This window comes from Porites lutea, chromosome 8, assembly GCF_958299795.1.
Source record: "Porites lutea chromosome 8, jaPorLute2.1, whole genome shotgun sequence".
NCBI classification, from domain to species: Eukaryota; Metazoa; Cnidaria; class Anthozoa; order Scleractinia; family Poritidae; genus Porites; species Porites lutea.
The window spans coordinates 20547118-20574785 of record NC_133208.1 but is presented as its reverse complement, the minus strand read 5'-3'; the positions used below and the strand labels follow the sequence as shown (position 1 = coordinate 20574785).

Genomic DNA, 27668 nt, shown 5'->3' with positions numbered 1-27668 from the left:
ATGTACCAGCCAAAGACAGGATTTCATTTCCCATGATCACAATTTTGACTTTTCGTTTCTAATCTGCTGTAATGCACAACCAGTACAGTAGAGGTTTGCAGTGATTAGTATGTTCTTGTACTAGAAGGTATTGTTTAAGACAGCAGAACAGTCATTTGACTTGGAGGTGCTCTGTTGTTTCCCTGTATTTACAACATTTTACAGAAGAGGTGCAAGCTCCCATAAGCAGCTACCTATCTCTTATATAATAGATTATTGTTTGTGAGGGGACCTCCAGGGTCATTTCAGGTTCGGACCCCTTTTCTGTTTGCTAGGCCTTGTGGAAACTTCACACTTACGTGAGCTTTACCTGTTTTAGCAATTTAGTTTAATGTGCTTTTCCGCTTTGAAACTTTTAAAATAGGTATCTGAAGAAATGCTTAATTGATCAAGAAGTCTTGTCAATGGGAAATTTTGAGGTACATGTTGTCACTGTCTGTTAACTAAGAGATGTGTAAGTCCATGAAGACAAAGTCAATCGTACCCTAGGTTACTTGCATTTTTCTAACACATAACACCAATAACATCGCGACTTAATTGACCAATCAGGTTCATAACCAGGGCCGAGTTGTTCAAAGCTGGATTAAGATAACCCAGAGTTAGTGCGAGATTTGAATTAAGATTTGAAAGCTTAAAAAGCAATTCAGTTTTAATTCTTTTTGTCCACAATTTGATGATTGGAAGCTCTGAAAATAAGAGAGAAAATTATCCGAGAAAATGCTTTTGAACACAAGAAAAAGAAACCCGGGTTAAATTTAACCCCGGGTTAAGCGCTAACCGGCCTTCGAACAACTGGGCCCAGAGTTTAATACCATCAACTTACTGATGTGGTACAACTCACTTTGATTCTGAAGATGACTGCTGCACAGGTTGTCGAAACGTCAGTCACGTACTGTCAACAACAACAGTCCTATTCAGGGCTACGTTCACCCGGCCAATCATAATCAACCTACTTATGAAATGACTCCGTGGTTCAAACCTTTCACCAACCTTTCACCGTCTTGCATACTGTTAGATGAGACCAGTTGATCCTTGTATTGTCAAATCAGTTTTCTTCATGTCCCTTAGCTTAACTTAACTTAACCTTTTAAAGTTCTGCTTCTCAAGCCTGTGAGCTTTACCGAGACTATTAAGTATTTTTTCTTGCTTACTCAGCATTGTAACTTGAAGTCTGAAAATGGAAATAATAATATTGCTTTTTAATTTTGATTCCATTCAGGAGTACACTCCTCTGGATAGTTCTCCAAGCTGTGGTCAGACGGCAACTTTTGCAAAAGGAAGACAGCACGGTATAGTAGAGATATTACATTTCATAGCCATTATTATGACATGACTACAATCATGGACAAAAGTCCTTGGGACAGTACTGCAATATTCATATTTTTCTGTTATTTCTCGGTTCCCTCTTAAAACAATGCATCATTTTGGAAATTTTCTTGCAGTTCTCCCTCCCCCCCCCCCCCCGCCCCCCTGCATACAAAGTTAAATTCGGAAGAAATTCTGGATACACACGTCCAACATTGTTTGTTGTGTTAGGGGAGGGGTGGACCTGTGTGAATTGGAAAACGCACCAGAAATGCAAAATTTAGACTACGAGTAGTCCCCCATTTTCCCTCAGGGATAGTAGAGTGAGCAAAACGCGAGCGCTCGCTCGCGTTTCGCACGCTTTACTCTCCCTGAGGAAAACTGGGGGACTACTCGTAGTCTATGCAAAGTTGTCCCAAGACTTTTGTCTATGATGGTACGTAGTTTTAAGCTTGAAGAGCCAGGATGTCTGTATTGACCCAGACACTCTGCACCATTTTGGTCACTAAGTGCTGTTTTGGCTGGACTATTGAAAAACCGAGGGATTTTTTGAAAACAAGAAAATCTCCAATGATGGTTGACCCTCAACCGAACGGTCACCCTTGGGATACTCACAAGTGGCCACTTGATGGAATAGAATAGAAGAACTCTCGGTTTGATGGCCAAAATGCGGCCGCGGCCGCGATAGGGTGGTGGCCGTTCAGTGAAGGTTTCATTTACAATCCTTTTTTACAATTTTTTTATGACTTTGATTACTGGCCGCTTAGTAGATGGTGGCCGCTTGATGGAGGTTCAATTGTAACACAAAAGGCAGAGAAACTAGCCTCTTAAAGACTGGGGTCTTACACTGTCAGTGCTACCTTCTTCTCGTCCTTAACTATAAAGTACAATTTAATGTGGCTCGGACCGAGCTAAAAAACTCGACAGTTTATTTAGCGTCCAAGCACTAACTTTTTTTTTATCTTATTTGAGGTATTGTTTAATCATTATTATGTCGTTGAACAAATCAATAAAGAGAATTGGGTTATATCTACAGATTCTTGACAACGTAACATTGATCAACCTTGATGTTATTCCCAGTGGACCCGATGCGACTTCTGAAGGCACTTTGTTGGACAGGCTAGATCACTGTTCTACTGCGTTTGGTATTTAACTGTTCTATTACATTTCATACTTCAACTTGAGCTTGTCACCTTTGTATAGTGGTGAGGCTAGATTTGAGCATGTGTTAATGTCCCCAGGAGGTACGTTTACTTAGAAAGAGAGTCCAGTTTTAGTTTCAATAATGAAGAGTTGCAAGACGCTGAGGGTTCAAGGAATCATGATTCTACTGTAATTCCTGTTCTCTTCTTGCTTCTGTAGTGTCATATGTTCTAATTTGTTTTTGCTCTTTGTTCCTTCACAAGGTAAACGTTTGTTCAAGCAGTGGCTATGTGCACCTCTGTGTAACCCAGTTGCAATTAATGACAGGTACACAGTACAGCAATACAAAGTCAGCTTATTTGTTATTTGTTTGTACACGTAGTTTAGCAGCAGAGACTTAGCAGGGCCCAATACTTTCAAAACAAAGATCAACACATCATGAATGATTGAAGCCTGCGCCACAGACGAAACTAAACTGTTGGTTAAGTCCGTCTACGAAACAGCGCCGAAATCCTTGTCCTGGACCCCACATGTGTACCAGGATGTGAGTTCGCGCCATGATTGTTTAGTTAAAAAAGCCTTTGCCAATAGACCATTTTACAGTTGTAGACTTAGTACCCTAGCCTTCGAGTGAATGTGAGGCTGACGGTGACCTTGTTTTTATACAAACCTCCTTTGCTTTGTCATGGAAATTGTCCTTGAAAAATACTAGGTAGCATAAGAATGACTTGATTTACATAATAAAGCACGAAGGTTTGTATCAGAGCAAGGTCACCGTCAGCCTTGCTTCCATCCATAACTGTAAATTGGCCTATTTGTCAATCAGGTTGAACTGAAATTCGAAACGCATTTCCGGTAATTCTTTAAGTCCGTTTGGGGTCCAGAAGAATATTGCGGTGCTTCGCAGACGTTACTAATCAGGGCTGGATTACGTCTGTGACGCAGGCTACATATCGTGCTGACCATTCATCATTGCATCCTTGCACGGTAAACCCAAAGTAGCAGATATAACAAAATGGCCCTTCACTAATGAAAGTGTCTAAAAATCAATTTGCACGTATTAGGTTTTGGTTAAATTTCTTTGCCATCACTGTATATTTACAATGTTAGATTTCCTTAGGAGACCTTTTGTAGCAGATGTGAATACACGACAGCAAAGTTTTCTTTCTTTTCTTAACTTTTATGCATTCCACAGACTTCAGCAACAGGGAAATTCCCCGACATTTGACAGTTTCGAGTTGGTATAGTAGTGGCAAAATTTGAAAAAAAAGTCCAAATTCATCTGAGTAGTTCTGGTTTTGCTGTCGTCGCCACCGTCCGTGTTAAAGCTCTCTAATGTGCACTTTACAGGTTAAATTCAGTTGAAGATTTAATGGCCAATCCAGGATTGGTTGCAGAGACCAAAGAAGTTCTCAAAACGTTACCCGACCTGGAGAGATTGCTGAAAAAGTAGGAGAAATTTGTTTATTTTCTTTCCTTAAGTTAGAAAAAAAGCAGTGGTATCTGGAGAAGCTACAGATCGTAGCGCGATTTATGTTCTAATCCTTCACTTATGTTGTTGTTGTTGTTGTTGATGTTGTTTTAACAAGATGGGCAACTTGGGTAAGTTATAACCTTAATAGGTCTTCTTTTGTGTTAACAAGAAATCACACATTTTCGACCAATAAAAGACAGGAGATATGGATGGAAGCTGAGTCTGTTGCTTTTTTTCTAACAGGATCCATACACTGAGTTTGCCTCGAGACAAGAATCATCCAGCTCACCGAGCAATTCTTTACAATGAAGACACATACAGGTAAGAATCAATTAGCTTAAGTTTTAGACTACAGTTCGACCTTTTGGGGTTTCGCGTCATGTAAGCGACCATCTCCCGAGAGCTACCGCAGATCTAAAATACCACAATTGCTGAACCATCATCTCTTGTAAGCAAGCGCTTTTCGTCGTGATAGTTTTACAGCTTTCCACTCTTTGTAACATCTCGTTACATGTGTAGCTTTTTTAAAAATTTTTAACAAACTTTATGACAAACGAAAACCAGTAATCCACCACGTACATGCATTCCAAACTACCTACTTTTAAGAAGTCAAAATATAAAAACGAAAAAATAAAAACGAAAGAATACATATATGTATACCGTATATCTACTATAATACCTGTCTACAATTTCAAAAACTGAGTTATTGATTTAAAAAAAAAAGGCAGCAAGGATTTTCACTTCTTTTCATTACACGAGTCATTTCTATTCTTTCTGATGTACGTACTTCATTACTCTGAGTATACTAAGCGCTTTAAGAGATGACATGTAACTACGCCTATCGTGATTCATAAATACCAGGATGAGCCCTAGTAACTGTAAAATACACCAGGTCACCTTAGAGAGGTGCTCATAAAATCCATTCGATCCCATGAATGCTTTTTAAAGGAAAGTCTCTTAGCCTAAAAACGAGCAATACTTGCCCCCTAACGTTTAAATGCACTGTTACTCATGTTATCACCTTACTATTTTCTCACTGCAGCAAACGCAAAATTAATGACTTTCTCACTGTGCTGGAAGGGTTCAATAAGGCGACAGAAATAGTGACATTGTTTAAGGACCATGTCAGTAACTTCAGGTATGTGTAAAGAAGGGCGTCAATTCCTTGTCTAGCAATTTCCTTTAGACAGGATTCTCTTTAACCGGGGGTAGCAGAGCTAGGTTAGGGAGAGGTGGGGCTTATTTTTCAATTTGTAAACAGAATTCCCTGTCAGTTCATCACACTTCTACGAAATTATAGTTCAAAATTGAAATGAATAAACAACCCTTTTTGAAAAGAGACCTATACGACCAAAAGATACACATTTCTGAATTTGTAAAGGATGACGATTTGTTACCTGCTAAAATTGCTTGCATTTTCTTTGTTTCAGATCCAAACTTCTTTCTCAGGTTGTCACGGAAAAAAGTGGTGATGATGAAAGTAAATCCACCGGACAGTTTCCTAGACTGCATGATCTTTTGCACACATTCAAGGTGCTTTGGGTGTACTTCTTTTAAATTTTACGGATGCTGTATTTTCTCGAATGCTAGTTCTCAAATACTTGTAAATAGTACCCTCCAAGGCATTTTTGGGAGGTATGATGTGACTGAAGTGTAACAGAAAGTTATACGCAGGCTGTCAAGAACAATGAATAAATGATTTTTTTGCTTAGTATCTACCAACAAGACGGCAAGTTACTGTTTTGTAGGCTCAAACAAACGCTGGGTCTTCCAGGCAAAGCCGCTTGAAATGAAAGTTGGGCATTTAAATTGCTGAAGACTTAATTAGTTGTTTGCAAATGAATCAAGCACTGTTATTTGTTTTTTCAGCACGCCTTTGACCACAACAAAGCTAGGAATGAAGGTGTCATTTTACCAAAGCCAGGTAACGTTGGAGAAGATTTTGAAGGCATTTGTCCTGATACCAACCTCTCTAGGACAATCGTGGACTGTTTGTTGTTTTAGGGGAAACCTTGTAAGAATTCTTATATGTACAAGCTCTCACTGGACCATTCTCGGGGCGTTGACGCGCCCAAAAGGCTCTTCTCTCTCCCCTTGTTTTTCGTCAATTGCTAAGACAAGTTTTGGCAAAAGTTGGTGACAGTACTTTGCCATGACGTCGTCAGGTGCATAAATGATTCTAATACGTCAACTCATTGGGATAAGTGTAAACTTCCAAGGGGTTAAGGTTGAATTAAGGTTCATACATCACAGAGTAGGTTTGGGATTTGCTTCAATGTACCACAGGGAAACTTGCCTGTACATCAGACGGTTAAACAAGCCTTTTCTTGTCTGATGTTCTCGTTCATTCAAATGGTTTTTTTGCGTTATTTGTCCGTAGGGGTCGATCCTGATTATGACGGAGCTCTGGCAGACATTAAAGCGACAAACATCTGGTTTGATCAGTATCTTAAGAAGCAGTGTTCAGTGCTTGGATGCAGGGTGAGTGCTTAGAAGTGATTTCGTGACACCCTGAGTTCACCTTCTTGTTCCCTGACACGTGACACGTTCTCGTCCAATCAGTTGGGAGATTTAGAAAAAGATTATATAAGCTCACTTTCACTAGGTCTTAACTCAAATCGTTTTATAGGTCAGTTGGTTTAAGCACTGCACCGCTAATGTAAGAGTCGTGGGTTTCAATTCCTTTTAAGGAACGGAATCCTTTTTAATGAGCTGCGATACCCATGTAGACAAGAATTCATCGATACCTTTTGATTCACCATCATTCTAGTGATCTTGGATCATAAATCCTGATCTCAAAGGTTTGCAACGTACTTGAGTAATGTTTGTTTGTTTGTTTGTTTGTTTTTCCTTTCTTTTCTAGGTCACGTATTGGGGATCAGGTAAGGCAGCAAGAAATCCTTCTTCAAACATTTATTTTTATTATTAGATTATTGTAATGTCTGCACGAAAGGCTAAGTCATCGATGGAAACGGATCTCGGATGATAGAATAACAGAAGAGTTTCCTTCTGCCATGTTCACACTTAATTCTCCACACACAGTGAACCCTCAACCAGATGAAAGTACTTAACTGATTAGCTATTAAAGCTATAGAAGTAGTTTTTTCGGGGCTGACAGACACGACGAGTACGTGCTTTAGAACAGGGGCTAATCACACAAAAAAGGAAAGTAAAATTTCAACCAAGGATGAAATTGAACCACAAAACATGTTCATACGATTACAGACAAACAAATACAACTAACTCCATTTTCTGTCCGTTCCAGCAAAAAACCGTTATCAGCTTGAAGTTCCCGATTCCATCCGCAAGATTCCTGATGAGTATACTCTGCAGTCGCAGAAAAAAGGATTCAAGCGGTACTGGACTGCAGAAATCGAAGCGAAACTGGCTGAGTTAGTTGATGCAGAGGAGAGGCGAGAAGAAGCTTTAAAGGATACCATGAGACATGTGTTTCACAAGTTTGACCAAGAGTAAGTCATGAATTCCACTGAAATATTTCGGTTTCCATTGAGTGTTCGCGATTGACTTGTTTTGTTCTGCCACTCTTTGTGATTGGCTGAATAAATCTTGCGCCATTTTTCAACCAGTCACGAGTAGGACCAAAACCAATCATGCCTCACTCATGTGCTTTTTCCCGCGCTTTGCGTTAGCTTCGAGATGCACAGTGATTGTTGATCTGAATTTCTGTGCGTATCTTGATTGGCCAGGGTCGTTACTTGGATTTGACCTCACTAAATTGAAAGCCGTTCTCTGTTGCAAAGTAGTGCAATTCTAATGGTCTCTTGTTATCGCAGTAGACTCTTATTTTGTTGCTCTCAAACTTGTTTACGCAGTCTTAGGGGTGTGACCACATGATTCTTGTGTTGTGGTGTCTTAATGATAGGTATAAGACTTGGGACAAAGCAGTTCAGTGTCTGGCCGTATTGGATTCGCTGATCAGCCTTGCTGCATTCAGGTACACTACTAATTTTGCCCCAGTTTACGACTATTTTATTTGACCTCTATTACGTCCATGCCTTGTAAACTTAACAGCTTTTCCGTCTATGTAGTTCACTTCACAAGAGAACAAAGCCATGTCCGCACGTGTCCTCCTAAGTTCAAACTTTGCGTTTTTGGCTCTTGTACACACGTGAACTTGAACTGTGCAAAGTGAAAGGAAAAATATCGTATCGTTGTATGTTTTCATGTACAGACTCGCATTGTCGAAGAAATGATCATGTCTCAACGTGTAAATGGAATAATCACCTTGATACTAATCCTGCCTTTTTTTCTAGTTCTCAAGGAGATGGTCCAATGTGCAGACCAGAAGTCGTTCTTCCTGATCAAATATCAGATGGAGATTTTCAGGTAGATATTTGTTAACGACATGAAAAAGGCTGTTATGTTTTGATAGTGACTATTATTTTGAAGCTACGATGAAGCTGAATAATGAAGACCAGTGACGATGAGGTACAATGATCTCCTAACAGCTGTGAGGTATCAAGGAAGGGGAATGAAAAAAATTTTGCTTTCATTACTTGTCCTTGATGTTTACTCGCAGTTCAACTTAAGTATAGTGAAATATTGCGTTCATTTTGGGATGTGTATGGAAGGTTCGTTTATCGTTTGCTTTATGGAATTGATCGCGACGTTTCGACCTGCCCACTGGTGGTCTTATCAGGCGATGATGTCGATTTACAGAGAGGGATTATTAGTAGCACCGTGGTTGCTTCTGTAACACCAACCCTACTCATGTTGACTCGAAACGTTTTTGTCATTGGTAGCGTAAGTAATTGTTCCCTCAGTGATCCGTTGTGTTACTGTTCGGCCGCTGTGACATCTGATCATGGACGGCCACGCTTTTGGGTTTTATTTTCCACTATCTGTATTTCCATTGAGTGTCTCGGTTAATTAATAAACCTTTTGTGCCAAAGCGGTTAATGCCTGATCATATTTGCGTGTTCAGAAACGGCTGAACTCTGAGTTCTTGGAAACCGTCCTTGCTATTTTCCTTAATCCTTCGTGCGCTCAGATTTCTGAAGTGTAATGGGGCAACACCGAAGTGGTCAATCTACGAAATCAGAGATCCAGCAACCTCTAAGGTGGACCCAATAAGAACTTGACAAAAGTTGGTGTGAGGGAGACGTATCTTATTTGCCGAAAAAGGGTAGTTGCGGTTGGCATATCGGGAAAAGTGGCAATATAGGAGTTCACGCTCATAGTTGCGTCATGGGTAATCGGGCCAAGATGGCGGGAAATTAGAGGATTTGTATTGGAATTCAAAGCCAGCTAATTCTTTCTGAATTCATTTATTTGATGCTTTCTCTTTGAAAAGAGTAACTTACGAGTTCAAATAAAAAATACACTACATCTGGAGTGCAAAGAAGTCCGTGATCAGTTTTTAGAAAACCTTGATTTTCTCATACATTTCTTGTATTTTTGATACTGTCGAATTACAGAAAATGTATGGGAAAATCAAGGTTTTTTTAAAACTGATCACTGACGTCTTTGCACTCCAGATTAAGTGTATTGTTTCTTTGAACTAGTTAGTTACTCTTTGCAAAGAGAAAGCATCAAATATATGAATTTTAATAATTTCCCGCCATTTTGCCCTGATTACCCATGATGCAGCTATGAGCGTGAACTCCTCCATACAAAAGATCGTAAAAGATGGTTTCTTCAACAACAGGAAAAATCCCGAAAAGTATTTTACAAGGCGTAACTAAGTTAGATGAATAGTAAACAACTGCTCTGCTATATCAAGCTATTTTCAATCAACAGCCTTTCTTGGAAATTCGTGATGGACGCCACCCCTGTATTTCTCGCACCTTCAGCGGCGGTGATTTCATCCCAAATGACACGGTTGTGGGAATCAAAGACGTAAGTATTGGCATCTTTTCTACAAACATTTTTAAGTTCCTGATGAAACGTATTAAGTCCAAACTCAAGCGTACATCACTAAGTCATTCGTTATCATGCATTCAAAATATTTCTCCGTTTTCGATTGGCATAAATTTCTCGGCACAACCAGCTATCGTTGACCAAATTTGGAAGATGTTTGCCTTGATTATGCGATAGATGTAAGTAGAAAAATATTACACTGAAAAGGGGGCGCGGTGGCTCAGCTTTTTCGGCAGTGCAGAGCTGGGGAGAATAGTGGAAGATTTCGCAGTCAAAGATACGTGCAAACGGACGCAACAGCTCCCAGCATTGTTGGGCCAACAATGTTGGGAGTTGTTGCTTGTTTTTTGTTTGTTTGCAGGTAGCTTAACATTTGACCGGTTTCAAACTTTGCGCAAGACCTCCCAACAACAAGTCACTAAGGGTGGATTTCCACTGTCGCGTAATTTTTCCGCGCGTGTGCGCGTAAATTTACGTGCGTTAATAAAATAGAGACAATAGGCTGATTTAGCAAAAGAACGGGAACGTCAATTGACGACGGCGCGCGACCAATGGCAGAGCGGCAAATTGAGCACCGGAAATCGTGTTTAGTCCTTTCCGCGCGTTTTTCTTTCGTCAACTGACGTTCCCGTCCTGTTGCTAAATCAGCCTAATGATGGAAGGTCACGCGTGTACGTAAAAGTTGAACCTCGCTCGACTTTTACGTTTACGCATGGTCTTTCATACATTTCCTCTATTTCATTTACGCATGAAAAATATATGTGCGTTCGCACGGAAAAAAACGCGACGGTGGAAATCAACCCTAACTCACCACTTTACAAACGACAAGGAAACTAGGCCAAGTTAGCTTTTGCAAAGACTTCTGGGACCGTTATTGGAGACTTGCTGGTCATCCATTGGCCAATCATTGGCCGAATTTTTTCCGGGTCCCGAGTAACAGACCCAGAAGTCTTTGCGAAAGTAAACTTAGTCCAGTTTTCTATTCGTTTCTAAACTGGCCGATGGTTAAGCGGTTTGAAAACTGCAAAGTAGGTATGATAATTACATACTGATATTGCATGATTTAGAGCGTTTTGTGAAAAAGTTTTAGATTCCTCTTATGATAATTTTATAGCAAAATATATTATTTTCGTTGCAAACGAAATTTTTCTTTATTTTTTTTAGGAAATTGACTGCGATGAAACAGCGGCAAACAGTCAAAGCACGTGCGTGTTAGTTACAGGTCCCAACATGGGAGGAAAGTCAACTCTAATGCGACAAGCGGGGCTGATTGTCATCATGGCGCAAATGGTAAAGAATTTCATCTTTTGTAGCTGTTACAAAATAATAGGGCAAAACCATTTTGAAAAGTCGTATCTCGTATGTTCCTAAAGGTTAAAACTTACGAAAGAAATGCAGATCGGCGAGTCATTGACCCAGCGAGACTTAAGTGAACTAAAGGCAAATTAGAGAGGCATACACTCGAACACCAATCCTATGGCATGGTTAGCATCTGACGCTTGCGCACAATCCATGTGTGGTAGTGTTCAAATGTGTTCCTTTTTGTTTTGGTCATATTTAATTAACGTTATGATTTACAGACAGACAAGAAAAGACGAGACAAGAACTTTATTTATACTACACAGTTGTTTCATGGAGGCACAAGTATAAAACAATAAAAGCAAACAAGGAAAAGAAAAGCAAAAAACACATGCACAGACTTGAAGCACACAATTAAATGACAAAAATCAGGCACAAATAGATGAAGAAATAAAGAAAGAGACGGTACAAAGCGATTGAAGGGCGAAGAAATAAAAAAAACACGTTCACTAGGTCTAAACCACGTCCGAGGTCAGAGAAACACGTCCGCCCCCGAACACCCCCCATGCACAACAACAACAACAACTAATTTCTCTGGTCAACAAGGCCGTTGTGGTGTCCATTATCCTCCATTGAGTCACCATTTTGGTTTGGTTACCCTCAATCAATCTGCACAGGGTAATTTGTCAACCAGATCTCTCGATTTAAGAGTACCACAGAGAGAAACGAACGCTCACTTTAATGTGAAAATTGGCCCTCTCCGAAAAACAATAGGCTGATTAAGCAAAAGAACGGGAACGTCAATTGACGACGGCGCGCGCAAATCAAACAACTGGCCTGACCAATGGCGGAGCGGCAAATTGGAGACTGGAAGTCGTGTTTAGTCCTTTCCGCGCGCTTTTCTGTCGTCAACTGACGTTCCCGTCCTATTGCTAAATTAGCCTAATGTATGGAAGGTCACGCGTGTACGTAAAAGTTGAAGCTCGCTCGACTTTTACGTTTACACGTGGCCTTTCAGTCATACATTTCCTCTATTTCCTTTACGGATGTAAAATTTACGTACGTTCGCACGGAAAAGTTGTGCGACAGTGGAAATCAACCCTAACTCACCACTTTACAAACGACAAGGAAACTAGGCCAAGTTAGCTTTTGCAAAGACTTCTGGGATCGTTATTGGAGACTCTCTGTCTGGTGTGAAAATTGGCCCTCTCCGAAAAACATTTCATTCGAGCAATAGTTTTCTCAAGTCGCGTCCGCATGATTCGCTTTCCGATGCTATCGAGCCGCAAGTTGGATACCCACAATGCTACTATATAAGGAAGCCTTAAGGGCCTGGCATAAATGAGGTCTTTACAAATGAATTATAGTTTTGTAAATGATATGATGTGTCTAACCTGATTCCTTCCTGTTTTAACCCTGGCTAAATTTGATCTGTCCTTTCTTTAATGTGTCTTAACTGGGAAACAATGGTGCGGTCTTAAAAAGTAGTAAAATGTGATGATTTTTGTTTGTAGGGTTGTTACGTTCCAGCTGAAAAATGTCGCCTGACACCTGTGGATCGCGTATTCACCAGGCTTGGTGCTCACGACAGAATCTTATCAGGTAACTGAACACCGAAGTCCTCGAAAGTTTGAATATCTGTGGTGTCTTGTTCAATGTTTATGGAGTGCGTAAATTGTGGAAACCGTTAGTAAAAGCCTTGCTTTTTTTTCTTTTTTAGGTGAAAGTACATTCTTTGTAGAGCTAAGCGAAACGTCCACAATTCTTAGACACGCAACAAGACACTCCCTTGTTCTTGTGGATGAACTGGGACGAGGAACCGCTACGTATGACGGGACAGCTATCGCATGCGCAGTGGTCAGTGAACTTTCAAGGAACATCAGATGTAGGACACTCTTTTCCACTCATTACCATTCACTTGTGGAGGAATTCTCCACTGATGATAATGTTAGACTTGGTCATATGGTAAGAAATTCTGAAATTCGCTTAATCATTAAACCACATGCTAGTGCTTTTGATGTCATAAAATAGGAAATATACTCCTCCCACCCCCCCCCCCCCCCCCACCCCCTTTCTGGTCTATCGCGACATATAGTGCGTCTTCGCTCACATGGCCAGCATCATGCAAATGTATTGGAAAAAAGAAAGCGTTTACACAAGTTTAGAGTTCAACTCCCACAGGATTTGTTTCGAACACCAACATAGCTGCTGTTTCATTGTTCAGGGACACTAATTGTATCGAAAAGAATCGGAAAGCTTTAAATTCTAAGACGAGGACGAGATTTTCCCAATATTAAGTAGTGTGCGCGCGTAAAGCATCGTCATTTTGACGGGAAAACATGACAGCCGTCTTTATTATACTACTAGTTTTAGCGAGAATGTCGAAAAGAATCGGAAAGCTTTAAATTCTAAAACAAGGACGAGATTTTCCCAATATTAAGTAGTGCGCGCGCGTGAAGCATCGTCATTTTGACAGGAAAACATGATAGCCGTCGTTATTCCACACAATGTCGTAGTGGGGAAAACAAGTTATTAAATGTTAGAAATTTTATAATTTAGCGGTCGGGTGACGGCTTAAGCGTACTAACTTTTGTGCTGAAAAAAAGAAGTACAATGAAGCTTTCGGGGTGTCTATTTTTAGAGAATACGCGAAAAGAAATTAAATGTCTTCGTAATCGTTTACGTCCTCGAATCTATCGCCGTGACGTCATGTGAAGACGCCCTATACATTTAATCGAAAAGTGCGATTAGCCGATTTGAGGTTGTGCTGAGACTGGGTCGGTGATGTGGCACTATGGGACGGTTTTGGGGGACGCTATCGTTTATTTTATTGGATATTTACGAGGTTGCGAAGGAAACTGGGTGAAAAATATCACCCCTCAAAACAGTTCTAAAATGCAGTTCGACACCAAAAGACCGACCAAACTATGGCTGATAGCCACTATGAGATTTGCGCTTCCGCACCTTATTTGTTACACAGAACTTCATTAACGAGCCCTGATGATGTTTTTCTCATACCGCTGCCAACTATTTATACTAAGTAAATTTGCCTTGTTTGTAAGTTGTGGCATCGGACCTCTCTTTGATAAATAACCCGAAAAAGTATATTATTTTATAGGTTAAAGAAGTTCGGGCGGGGGGACATGAAATTATAAACGTTATTATTTTTCCATGCCTGGGAGCTGATGGGACAAGTTTGGAACATGAATAGCCATATAGAATGTTTATCGTTGTTTATCGACAAGTTCTGACGTAGGTCGTATAAAATACCTATAAACAATAACATTTGCTTAACATTAGGTATAGTGGAACCCGTTAATACTGTCACCAGTAGCCCCAAAAAATTTGGCCGTATTAACGGGTGACTGTATTAATGAGGTAGCCTTAAGGTGGGGTTTCACTGTTTTAGGAATTTAAAAAGGTTTTTGCAAAAGAACATTTAATTCAAGGCTGTTTTAAACTATATTCTTGACTTTGTTCTATTTGGGAATATCTAGCAATATAATTTTAGTCTTTCGAGCCTACGATTTTCCCTTACAATATTTATCGATCTTTTTTGTCAGGCCTGCATGGTTGAAAATGAGAATGAACATGGTAAAGAAACGATAACATTCCTGTATAAGTTCGTCAAGGGCGCATGTCCCAAAAGTTATGGCTTCAATGCCGCTGGATTGGCTGGCATTCCTGATGAGGTGAGTTAAGAACTCTTTACATTTGTCATCCAATATTTTACTCAAAAAATGTACCGACTGCATTGTTGAGTTTCTTTTTATACAAATAAAAGTTCCTAAGTAAAAGTATTGCACTCTTTCTGACCAATCATACTGAGTGCGCCCATTTATTAAACATGGTATAACTTGTTTTTTAGGTTACTTCGGTGGCTATTAAGAAAGCCCGACAATTTGAAGAAAGCGTGGAACGTGTTAAGTTGTTCAGGTAAATGAACCCTTCACCCTAACCGCACCAAAAGAAACAACCTCTAAAGAGGCCACTTCCGAGTTTCGTCAAGCCTCTATTTCAAAGCGAGGCTAAGAGCGAAACCATTGAAATGAAAATGACTTTTTATTCTTATGCAAATAAAACTCATTTTCACAAGAAAGGTTTTGCAATTAGCCTCGGTTTGAACGTGAGAGTTTGCCCACCTACCCCTCCCCTAGGCTAAAATAGACCTTTTTGCCGATACGGCGGCCATATTGAATTTAATTCGGTTTAAGGAGTATTATAGGATGCCCCGGGGGACATGAGCACATTTCGTTTGTATTTTCGAGCGCTTTTCGGGACATTTTTTCTTAAAGTTTTCTTAGAAAAAGATTGTAATGGGAGAAAAGATCCTTGTGCCGTGTTTGGATGTAATAATGATCGCCTTTTTCTAGTTTAGTATTAGAAATTTGGTCTTTCGCTGTATATTTCTCGGGAAAAAGGCGATCATTATTACATCCAAACACGGCACAAGGATATTTTTTCCCGTTACAATCTTACTCTAAGAGAACTTTAAGAAAAAATGTCCCGAAAAGGCGCTCGAAAATACAAACGAAATGTGCGGTTATCATTAGATAACATCGAGTGAAGCCAGATTGGACACCTTATGAATTTTACACAACGCATTATTTTCATAATGGAACGAGACTGGAATGTAGAATGAGGCTAGAATAGCTGAAGAGACCAAAACTACAGAGCGCCAGTTATGGAGAGAACACAGAGAGTTAAGCACTGATCTGCAGTGATTAGGGTTAAGCACTGAACTGAAAACGGTTAGCTTTCAAATATTGTAATGGGGTACGGCATATAAAAGAACATGTATATTTTAAAAATTATTGGATTTGGCAGCTAGTCCCCGATGGTGTAGTGGATATGAATGTAGGCTATTAAGCAAGTGACCCGGGTTCAAAGCATCACGGTAGAGTTATTCTATTTCACTTTTATTTTACAGAGTAAAGTTGGACTTGAATTGTTTTTCATGTAATGTTACTGAAAACAATCTGACTTCAGCCGATGTTACCTAATGCTAACCGAAATGTGCTCATGCCCCCTGGGCATCCTATAATACTCCTTAAATCGAATTAATTCAGTATGGCCGCCGTATCGGTAAAAAGGTCTATTAACACTTACTTCTCACCTAGGGCAAAATGTTGGCTTACGGGAGGGTAGGTGGGCAATTTCCCAGAAACCTAAATTGATCCACTGGTTTCATCACCAGTCACACCACTCTTGTCACTTACGTCTTTGGTTGGTAACTAGAACGAGTGGGAGTTCTGTGGACAAAATAGCCTTGAAATTCCGACTCGTTCTGGCACTAGATCTGCTGTCAGAAATGTATAAAAGAAATAGCAAATATAACAAGAATAACAAATTCAACAAGGATTCCAAGCTGTAGCAAACATTGGGCAAATTTTTGTCGCAATTTTAGCAACAAATTATTCTTACTTTTTTGTGGTATTTGTTACTCAGTCTTTTTGGATAACAAGAAAAATTCTTGATATTTTTGCGAAATTTCTGGACTTCTCCAGGCCCTTCTTTGCCTTTTCCCTTTATAAGTCTAGAATTTTGTTAAATTTGTTATTCTGGCTATTTTTGCGATGTTTGCAGGAATCTGTCTCACAAAATGTTCTTGTGAATCATTTTTTATTTTGCTAAAATTGGGAAAAAAAATTGGCTGGCAAATTTTTACGACCGCGTTCAGTCCTGGACTTATCTTTTAACCTGGCCTTTGCTAGTTTGTCTTACTTAATAATTAGGCGCCTGAGCAATTGCCAACTGGTCAAGCGAGCTCTAAAGGTTACTTGCACGCCAAGAAAATCTACGAGTCCCAGATTACCGGAACAGACATTCTTGAGCCCTGTTTTCCACAGCCGTAAACAACACTAACCTACATGTAGTAGTCAAATAGGGTTTCTTTTATTGACAGTAAGTTGAGACCACCTTGGGCATTATTGATTAGTTGCTATTTCAGTGGTAGACTTGTCCACAGCTCGGCTTTGTTGAGCGAATGGTTCACACTGAATTTGAACCTTTAAGCCATAATATCCACTTACAAATTCTCCAGACTGGTCTCTATACATTTCCGTTAAGAATTAGTTGAGAGAATCTGATAAAAGATCAAAGAGGTCTCCCTTAGGTGATTATTTTTCTAAATTCTCATAACCTTTTTTTTGTGTGTACTGGTATTGAAAGGAAAAAAATCATATTGGTCACTATACATAGTTAATAGAGGAGACTGGTTAGGAAACCCGGCAAACATCAAAGTTGAAAACAACGGTGCTGTAGTTTATGTTGAAAGCTCCCTGACCGTGCACAATCCTTTGTATTAAATAATGCAATGTTTCTATTGGCCAATAACTTGATAGGAATGATAGGAATGCTATTGAACGTTGTGCACGGTCAGGTCCAAAACAGCTAACAAAAACCTACAACAAAGGCTTTCCCAACCATTCCACTTTAATTAACTATGCTCTATACTAGGAACTAAGGAGAAATTTAATACGCTGATAACCGTTCATGTCTTTATTTTTCTTTCAGAACGCTTCTTTCAAAATCAACCACCTTGACTGAAGATGTTATGACTTTACAGCAAAAGCTCACTTGTCAGTAGTCCGTGTCTTTCCATGAAAACCAGTCTTTTGGTTGCAGTGTTTTAAAAATGATGTCGGTTTAAACCGATTAACATTAGAGCTAAAAACAGAGAAATCATCTTAGACATTCTAGTGTTACTGTTTCAATATGTCTTTTTCAGGGCAAAAAAATTAAAGATTTAATCTATTTTCAAACTTTTCTTTTTCATTGACTAGAAAGTAAGTATTAGATACATCGCAAATCATCCGAAACTAAGGGGCTGTTTACATGAAGGGAGGAAGATCCTAGAAGGTGGATCATTCTAGCACCATATGTTTTCTGTATTCGGTTTACATGCAAAGGGTTGTACTTGTTCCTAGAGCTGGGATCTTCCTAGTACTAGGATCTTTCTAGCTGACAGGAAGGAAGATCCCAGCACCATATAAACTGCCTTCGCTAAGAAGATCCTAGTACTAGGGGAAAAAAACAGACAAAAATAGCGGCGGGTCGTTCAGTGGCTAATCACGGCAATAAAGGCCGACCATTTCGTTTGGCGTTATCACGAGCTGATTATTGTGATAATTCTGCTGAAAGGAAGTTGTTAACGCCAGTAAAGAGAGCAGAAGGGCCCAAATTGTATGTTTGTTTTTGTCGCCTGCCATTTTTAATTCCTTCTCAAACATTCTATATTTGGGTACCACACGGACCAAAATTCAAATCAATCAAATCAACTTTATTGGTACATCCAATTAAAATGGGTTTTCACATACCAATTACAATAAAATCTAATATGAACAATAGAAATTCAATATAAACATTTGAAAGTGAAAAAACATTACCATACTATTTAAAAAATATAAAATATGCATAATTACACCTATTGAGTATCAATGGCTTAAAAACTCGTTAAGGGCACGTCCTTTAATCGCATTCTTAAAAACATTAAATGACTCTATGTTTGCTAAACTTTCTGGAAGGTCATTCCAGAGCTGAACAGCCCTATATGAGAAAGATCGCTGACCTGTTGCTGATCTAAAAGATGGTACATGAAGTTTATCTTTATTCCTAGTATTTCTAGAATGCATCTGCCTTCTTGTCGAAAACTTATTACACAAGGATGGTGGGGCTAATCCCTTTATACATTTGAAAGCCATTAAAATGTCTCTAACCTCCAGTTGCTTAGCAACCGGCAACCAGTGGAGTTCCTTTAACATCGGCGTGATGTGCTCATACTTTCTTGTGCCAGTCACAATCCGTGCCGCAAAATTCTGAACTTTTTGAAGCCTAGCAATGTTCTTTTTTGTTGTACTAGACCACATGGACGAACAATAGAAAATTCTGCATGTAGACCCAACGTAAACTTAAGTTGATCCGCCTTCTAGGATCTTCCTGGTACTAGGATCCTCCTTCCTCCAGGTAAAGAGCCCCTAAGGAAGTGCGGCTCTAACAGACCCTTTTCACATGACGTCACGACAGCCATATTGGTGTTCCAATACAATGAAACAGCGGCCATGTTTGTGTTCCAAACCAATCCTATGGGAGTTGAACTCTTTTCTAATGTAAACGCTTTCTCTGGCCATGTGGTTGAAAACGCTCTGTTGGCTCAAAATGAACCGTGAAATGCGTTGTTAACGACAAGGGTTATTAAAATCTACATAATTTGCTACAGCGCGTGACAAAATCCCATGCGGATACTTTCTACTCTGCAGTTCTCCTAGGCCTCCACTGCTTAAAAATAACAACCGCGCGGGGGAAGATGAAAAGAGTAAAGCCGGACACATGCCACATGCTTCGATTCTCGTTAACCGTAGATTGCAGTAGCAATGACCAATAACCCATTTTACAGTTGCAGGTGAAAACAAGGCTGGAGTTGACCTTGTTTTGATACAACCCTTCCTGCTTTATTATGTAAATCATGTCTTTCTTATGCTAACGAGTATTTTTAAGCAAAATTTACATTATGAAAGGAATGAGGTTTGTATCAAAACAAGGTCAACCTCAGCCTCACGTTCTCTCAAAGGCTAGGGCACCAAGCCCACAACTGTAAAATGGCCTATTGCCTGTTTTAAGCCCCTTTGCAGTTTTCTGCGCTTCCGAAGCTCGAAAAAAAGATTAAACCCCCCGGGTAATTCTTCATAGCCAGGTAGCGTTGACCAAATTTGGATGGTGTTTGCGATATCCAGTAAAATTACGTCAATGGTACAGGATGTCGTCAGGAAAGGGGACGAGAACCGATAAACTCTGTCGACACTTAAGGTTGCGTTTGCTCAGTTGTTTCGGTAGAGCTAGAGGAAATGGCGGAAAATCTGACATATTTTGCGAAGAAGAAATCGCCTAACTAATACCTAAAAACAACAACAGCAAAAATAGAACTTGACGGATGACAACTGCTATTTGAAGGATGTCTGCTGGTTCATGTCCTGGATTTGCCGTGGAACAGATAAATGAATCGGTCGGGGTAAGCATGTTTAGAAGACTTATTTGGAATAAATATATGATAAAACAATTATTGCGTTCGACCTTTGTATGATCTGAAGAATTGTGCGGATCAAAGATATTCGGTCTCAGCGGATCCTCCTCGATCTTCACAATTCTTCAGATCACACTTAAGCCCTGTTTACATGGAGGTGGGGGACCCCAGGTAGGTGAGGTAAACTATGGCGGGTCACCCCACCTATCATGTAAACGTGATGAAATTAAAATGAGAGATTATTTGGACAAACGGGTTATCCCACCTAATCTGGTTACCTCACCTACCTGGGGTCCCCCACCTCCATGTAAACAGGCCCTTAGCTTCCTCCAATAATCGGTAAGTATTATTATAGAACCAACAATCGAATGAGGTGTAAATATTGGCCTATTTTGGGGTTGTGTGATGTGTCGAATTGCACTGTGGCGTTCTTTTGGGAAAGCAGTGGCTTTTCTTACTCTTGCTATTACAATGTTGCGTGGACAGTGGCTCCGAATTCGTTCCCTAAAACGGTGCCGTTCAACACGACACCAACATAGTCTTTAACGCTACCTCCATTGGCCATCCAGTTACATATTGCAAGAAATTTCTCGTCGAGACCAGTTCAAAAAACATCTGGCTATCATTGGTGAGAAAAAAGCAGGTGGCACTCTTGTTCAAGATATGTCAAAAAGACTAATTAATGAATACTGCACAGTCAGAGCCGGTTGTTTTTCTCTAAGGTATCCATTAAAAGAACAGCAGTCTACATGGGTCTAGATCATTAATTTTTAATTTATTCCTCTCTTACTTTGTTACCATTAGTGTGTACAATTTTCAATTCAGTATGTAGTCTGCGAGCAAGCTCTCCTATTTGGGCAAGCGAAGCGAGCCGCGCGAGAACGCGCGAGCAAGGGGCCGAGGAAAGGAAACCTTGCAACGATCTCTCATAAATTTTCTCCTTTCCTCTGCCCCTCGCGGCTTCGCTGCTCGCTCGCGCGTTCTCCCAAGACTCGTTTCACTCGCCCAAATAGGAGAGCTTGCTCGCTGGCAATTCGGTGTGATGAGCACGCTCGCAATTAAAATTTCAAGTTCATTGCTTTGCCACAATGCAAAACATGAAGTACTTGAATATTGAAAAGCTAATGACAAGGAAGCCTAAGGGAAACCACTAGGCTTTTAGGTAAAAGCCTCTCTCAGTAATTTAACGGAATATTAATAGAAGTATACAATTCAGGTCAACATACAGGGGCACCCAACGACTGTTTTGTGTAAAATATCTGTTCGGAGAAGCAAATATCAGGGGCACCCAACGGCAATTTTCGGGAAAATATCTGTTCGGAAGACGATTTGAGAACTAGAATTTTCGGAACATTTGTTGTAAAATTTCTTGCTTGCCTGCCTCTCCTAGGATTTTCGAACATCTACAAAATGGTATAATTACCCATTTTAAACGGATATTTACCCTAAAAAAGGCTACCCAGAATTTTCGGGAGCCTTTTCCTGGCTGAAATTTTCGAAAAGGTAAGTTTTGATCCCTATAATTTTCGGATCACTAGACTTTCAGCTAGGAAATCCGAACAGATGAAAAGTTTTTAGGGGATAAAAATGTGCCTATATCTACCGTTTAAATACTAAAATACGTTCAACAATGCTATGTTAAGTGGTTTTGAACTATATCCTCGTTGGGTGCCCCTGAAATATTGCCTAGAATTTTCTTGTGCTTGAGGACGGCGAACGTTCCCTTCATGTACAATTTTCGAAGCTTATCCCTGAATAAATTCCCTACGAGTTTCTGAAGTTTAATTTTTCTATATTACTACTCAGGTTACACTATTTTTCTTAGAAAAAGGAAACCTAAAATTTTCAGATTCTAAAATGTGATGGAGAAAGGAATCAGAAAAATTCTCACTTTCGTGAAACGTTAAATTGCCCCTAAAATTTTCGGGAAAATAATACTGAAGCCCTTGTAATTTCGAAAAGACTTAAGTTCCCCTAGGATGACCGAACAGATAAAAATTTTGTAGCGCCGCTTAGAATGCATTTCTAGAGATCTAAATTAAAGTACTTTTGATAGCCTAAAAAGTGTTTTTCAACGTATGTTGGAGGAAACCATCGTGGGGTGCCCCTGAATATATTAGGTATAAGTGTTAGGCACAGTTAGCCTAAAAACTAACCCCTGGCTAAAAAATTGCTAGGCAAAAAGGGAAAAAATGAAGAGGAGAGGCAAAGAAAAAATGTTTTTGATAAAAGGACTGCTTTCAATTTACAGGAAAAGGGGCATATTAATTGATTAACGAACACTGTTCATTCAGAGCTGGCATTATTCCACCACGGTATCCATTAACCGAAAAGTAGTCTACCTGGGTCTAGAACATTATTTACTTAACTTGTACGTTTTTGCAATCAATTAAACACTTTTTTCGTTAACAATTTCCAATTCGTTGTGGTGGAAACGGGCTGATTTGTTTTCAAGAGTGTTATTTTGCAAGTCAGTTTCAAAGGTCAAACATAGAATGCCGGAGGGTTTTCTTGACGTCTTTTATACTTACAGCATGAATATACAACATATAAATGCCTGAGGGGTTAACAAAAACGCCAGTCTCAAGTCCGGAGTGAAAAGTATAGAGAATTACCATTATTTCTAAATTTGCTAACTAGTTTGACCCTCAGATAGTTTACGTCAAGTGCTGTTCTTGAAAATCGAATACGCGACAACCGGTTATTAAATTATCCCAATTATTAAACAAATGCGGGGGAGCGTTAACTTTGTTTCATATATGTTTGTAATTGCTCATAAACGTCATTTGCAAGACAAAAGAGTATACTGAAGCACATATTGCTGTGGCGGATCGGAATACGGTCATCAGTCAATAGTTTCAACATGTTTTCTAGGTTCTGTGAGTCTAGACTAAACGAATTGGAAGAACTTGTTGAACGTCAAGAAAATTTCATGAAAATTTTCTGTGTTTTAAACCTGGTGTTTTCGCTGATGGCAGTAATTGGAAATTTCCTGCTTATCCGTGCCCTGTGGAAAGCGTCATCGATAACCGCCAACATCAAAAAGCTCTTCTTGTGCCTCGCCTTTTCAGATCTGGCTGTGGGTTTGTTTTCACAACTTTGCTTTGCTGTTTTAATCGCGATAATGTTAAACTCGACATCGACGGGGGAGATTCCATTCTGTCCAACAGTCTTAAATGCAAGTTATTTCTTAATATTTTGCTTCCTTTCTGCGTCTTTTCTGAATATCACCGCCATTGCAATCGATAGACTTTTGGCCATTTGGCTTCACCTCCGATATCGCGAACTCGTGACTCCCAAGCGTGTTGCTGTAGCGCTGGTATCTGTATGGTCAACAAGCGGGGTGGGTGCCGTCATCTTACTTCTTCTCCCTCAGTATGTTCGTACAGTATTTGCAGTCGCTAACTTTGCTGGATTCCTATTAATGACTGTTGCGTATGGTCATCTCTACAAAGCAGTTAGATATCACCAGAATCAAATTCAAACTCAGCTTCAGCTTCAGAATTCCCATGCAGCGGAGCTTCTTCGCGAAAAGAAAGCCTGTTATAATGCTTTATTTGTATATGCTATTTTCCTCGCGTGTTTCCTTCCTGTTCTCACATCCACTACTTTGTTAACATTCCAGAATTTGCGAGGGGTTTCGTTTTTGTTATATGATCACGTCGCCGTATTCTTGGCTCTACTGAATTCGTCATTAGACCCTTTGGTTTATTACTGGCGATGTCGAGAAATTCGTGAAAATGTGAAAAACGCAGTGAAGAAAGTCTTTTTTATTCACGAAAGAGAAACACAAGGTGAACGTCAACAATAACATGCATATGCACAGCGTTTAGCTCTTTCTACCCGCTGTTTGCAAAATTTTTAAATACTTTATTATTTGAAACTGTCCTATCATAGGCAAATAAAAAATGTGAATATTTCTTAAGATCCAGAGCCTCCAACTGAGAAGACTGTATATCTATAGTTCTCTTCTCTCTTCCAGCAAGTTTTCTTTCAAAGCAAGTAGCTGCAAGTGTATTATTATATTCTAGGATAATCCGTGTCAGGAAATTACACGGCACAGAAAGACTCGTACAACTGTGTAGATACAGGGTGCAGTAAGTCAACAAAGATCTGATAGAAAAAAGACACAAACAACTGTGTAGATATAGGGTGCTATAGGTCAACAAAGATCTGATAGCCAGTTCATTGCAAAACTGCTTTGAATTTGTCAGTTTCAAATAAGCAATATCTCTCAAATTTGTACAGCTGAACTCCATCGACATAAACAAGGCCATTAAAAAATGGTTTCCTCAGCTGTTTTAGAAAAGATAGAGATGAAATTGAATTAGTTTCCGTTTATATATCGCTTAATAACGTAATAACGTCTAACTCAGTATTTTACTCGATCGTAATTAAATTTTTGGAATCAATCGCGGAATCTTTTACCACTAATAGCCGCCTTAAAGATAGTAAGGTTCGAGCATATTCTCCGAGGGCATTATCGACATCATATGATGAAATTTCACCCCATAGTTACCCTTAATTGCAATGACGTTGTCTCAAAAAATAAAAACGGAAAAGCAGCAAAAAAGTAACTAAATAAACTTAATGAACCTCTCACCCGAGCTGCGTTTATTTCGGCATTTTTTGGCGTATAAAGCGTTTGCACTCATGTGACCAGCATCTATGCAATTTATGGCACAAAAGAACGTTTTTGCAGAAGAAAATAGTTCAGTTCCTACAGGGTTGTCTTGGTATTCATCATAAACAACTTTTCTTGGCCCATTTTGGCTAAAAAGAAAGGATGAACAAATTCCCAAGTTTTTGACAAAACTATGGACTAACCAATTTGAAAAAATAGATATTTGGTGGTATTTTTAATTCTATGCTTTTTTATAGTCTGGAAAGGCTTTTTTTGGATGTAGAACGTTCATAAACGCATTTTCTGAGCTCATTTTGGCTAAAAAAGAAAGGATGAAGAAATAGACCTTTTCACCGATACGGCGGCCATATTGAATTAGTTCGATATAAGGAGTATGATAGGATGCCCAGGGGGCATGAGCACATTTCGTTTGAATTTTCGAGCGCTTTTTGCTTGGATGTAATAATGATCGCCTTTTTCCCAAGAAACATACAGTGAAAGACCATATTTCTAATACTAAACTAGAAAAAGGCGATCATTATTACATCCAAATACGGCACAAGGATCTTTTTTCTTATTACAATCTTATTCTAAGAAAACTTTTAGAAAAAATGACCCGGAAAGCGCCCGAAAATACAAACGAAATGTGCTCATGCCCCTTGGCATCTTATAATACTCCTTAAATCGAATTCATTCAATATGGCCGCCGTATCGTTAAAAAGGTCTATTCCCAACTTTTGACAGAAACCATGGATTAAAAGCACCTTGATTTATTTTTTTTCCAAGCTTGCGAGCGGGCGGAATCCAGCAATCTGATTGGTTCCGAGAGCGGGCGGTATTTTGCGATCTTGCCCGCTAACCCGGGCGGAATCGTTGGCAGCTTCTTTCACAAGTTTGTTTTTCAAGGGCTATAAATGTAAATAGGTATCTGTAATAACACCAAAGAAAATTTCTGACGAGAGCCTGCGAAAATAAATGTCAAATTTCACAAAATAACATCTTTGTATAGGTAATAGCATGATTTATAGTGATATTTGGCATAAATACCACGAGTGATATTTCGAAATTGTTATACGTAATTTCACGAGCCATTAGGCGAGTGAAATTTGAGACAATTTTGAAATATCACGAGTGGTAATTTGTGCCAAATATCACGCACATATCATGCTATTACTTGTTTATAGTACTACCTGCAAAAGGTTTGTAATTTTCACATGTAGGTATTTCGAATTAGGCTGAAACACTACTGCTTTAAGCCAATCAAATTGCAGAAATTTCTCATGTACATGTAGTAGTATAACACACGAAATTTTCAGAAGTTTACCTCTGTTTTCACAATTCTTGTGAAATTTGACATTTATTTTCTCAGGCTCCAATGAGGAGTAGTCTTTAATGTTATGACAGATAACTAATTATATCTATAGCCCTTGAAAAATGTGAAAAAGAAGACGATATCGCTTAAATCATTCTGGACAAGGTTTTTGTCCACTGATGAATTGAAATTACTCAATTTCGTGATGGATTACGTCTTAAAACGGCTTCTTTCCCGCCAAAAGTTTCACATTATTGCGAGTCCTGTATGTCACCGTGAAAGTAAAGGGGGGCAAACGCGAAATCAGGATCCTGTCTTTCGACCATTTTCCTTTTACCATACGTTCATTTTTCCGATTTAAATATTGCTAGGAACTGCTGTGAAATATGCTAATTATTAGACCCTCTAAAATCTATGTTTTTATAGTCTGAAAAAGTCTTGTTTTCGAGATAGAACGTAACCAACACTTGTCCCTTGACCTTTCTGAATAAAAGAAAAGAATAAAGAAATTCGCAATTTTTTTCAAAAACGATGGACTGACTAGCCTATTTCCAATTTTTGACAAAAACCACCCAGTTTGCAACCTTCTTAAGTTTATTATTTTACTATTCTAGATAGGGTTTTTTCGAAATAGAAGTTAAACTAAAACTTTTTCTGGCTCATTTTTCGGAAAAAGAAAGAATTAAGAAATTTCAAATTTTTAACAAAAACTATGGAAAAAATGCAAAATGCAAACTATGCCACCTTCTTAAGAGGCCCTGCGCCTAAGAAACGACCGATGATTTCCGGCTAAAAAATAAAATCGGCCGATTTTTATCTCCCAAGTAGAGCTTACCGAATACTATTCAAAAAGTAGAGATATATCCGAGTAGATAAATAAAAGAGTCTGTCTCTCCATTCCTTATATATTTGATATTTGTCTCTTAAAGGAGTCTCTTGGTTTCATTCACATCTCATACCTTTCCTTCCGTATGGTGATTCTTTTTTTCCACTACGGGGAGGATCCAAACGAGGTCGATGAAATAATTTAGGGGAAGCTTGCGATATTCTTTGTAATAATGGTTTGAACTCCGCTGTGTTTTACGTTTAATGAGAGAAGTAGCTGTCTTTACCGTAGGCGTTCTTCTCATTTTTTATTAAAAAAAAGGTAACTTAGTGGCTCAATTACGCCAAGAAGTAAGTTAATTTGAATTTATTACTTACCGAGGTCTAGTCAAAAATAAAACAGTTCCAAACCCTAGCTTAAAGAAATGGAGATATGGAAGTAATTCAGCTAACAGTGTCTGTCCATTTGTTAGGGTATTAAATATACTGGGAAATATTTTCGACTGCATGTGGAGATTGAAAATTTTTTATCTGAACAAAATTTATATAACAAGTAAATGATTACAGCTTCCTTTACGTCGCAGATCTTTCCGTTCTTTGTGATTGGTTTACGGATTATAATTATAAACTTGAAATTTATCTATTTGCATCCAATACCTTCATAATGAGTATTTTCACGCCGGGCCCAGACGCGCGAAAAAGCTGCAAGTTTATGTTTTTAAAAATGGCGCGGGAAAAGTATGTTTTT

At 39.1% G+C, this 27668-nt stretch overlaps 1 protein-coding gene across 1 annotated transcript in view; it reads left to right on the top strand.

Moving 5' to 3' along the window:
* LOC140945645 (DNA mismatch repair protein Msh6-like) overlaps window positions 1-17904 on the top strand; it is a 37602-nt gene extending 19698 nt beyond the window's left edge. Inside the window, 21 exon segments of the mRNA XM_073394669.1 lie at window positions 404-458; window positions 1259-1333; window positions 2381-2489; window positions 2751-2814; window positions 3838-3936; window positions 4205-4282; window positions 5004-5099; window positions 5392-5494; window positions 5831-5885; window positions 6342-6442; window positions 6825-6843; window positions 7227-7431; window positions 7845-7916; window positions 8236-8308; window positions 9722-9820; window positions 11006-11131; window positions 12655-12742; window positions 12861-13105; window positions 14704-14832; window positions 15009-15076; window positions 17657-17904. Of these exon segments, the coding sequence (XP_073250770.1) occupies window positions 404-458; window positions 1259-1333; window positions 2381-2489; window positions 2751-2814; window positions 3838-3936; window positions 4205-4282; window positions 5004-5099; window positions 5392-5494; window positions 5831-5885; window positions 6342-6442; window positions 6825-6843; window positions 7227-7431; window positions 7845-7916; window positions 8236-8308; window positions 9722-9820; window positions 11006-11131; window positions 12655-12742; window positions 12861-13105; window positions 14704-14832; window positions 15009-15076; window positions 17657-17729 (2032 nt within the window). The 3' untranslated portion in view covers window positions 17730-17904.
* The last annotated feature ends 9764 nt before the right edge of the window (window positions 17905-27668 follow it).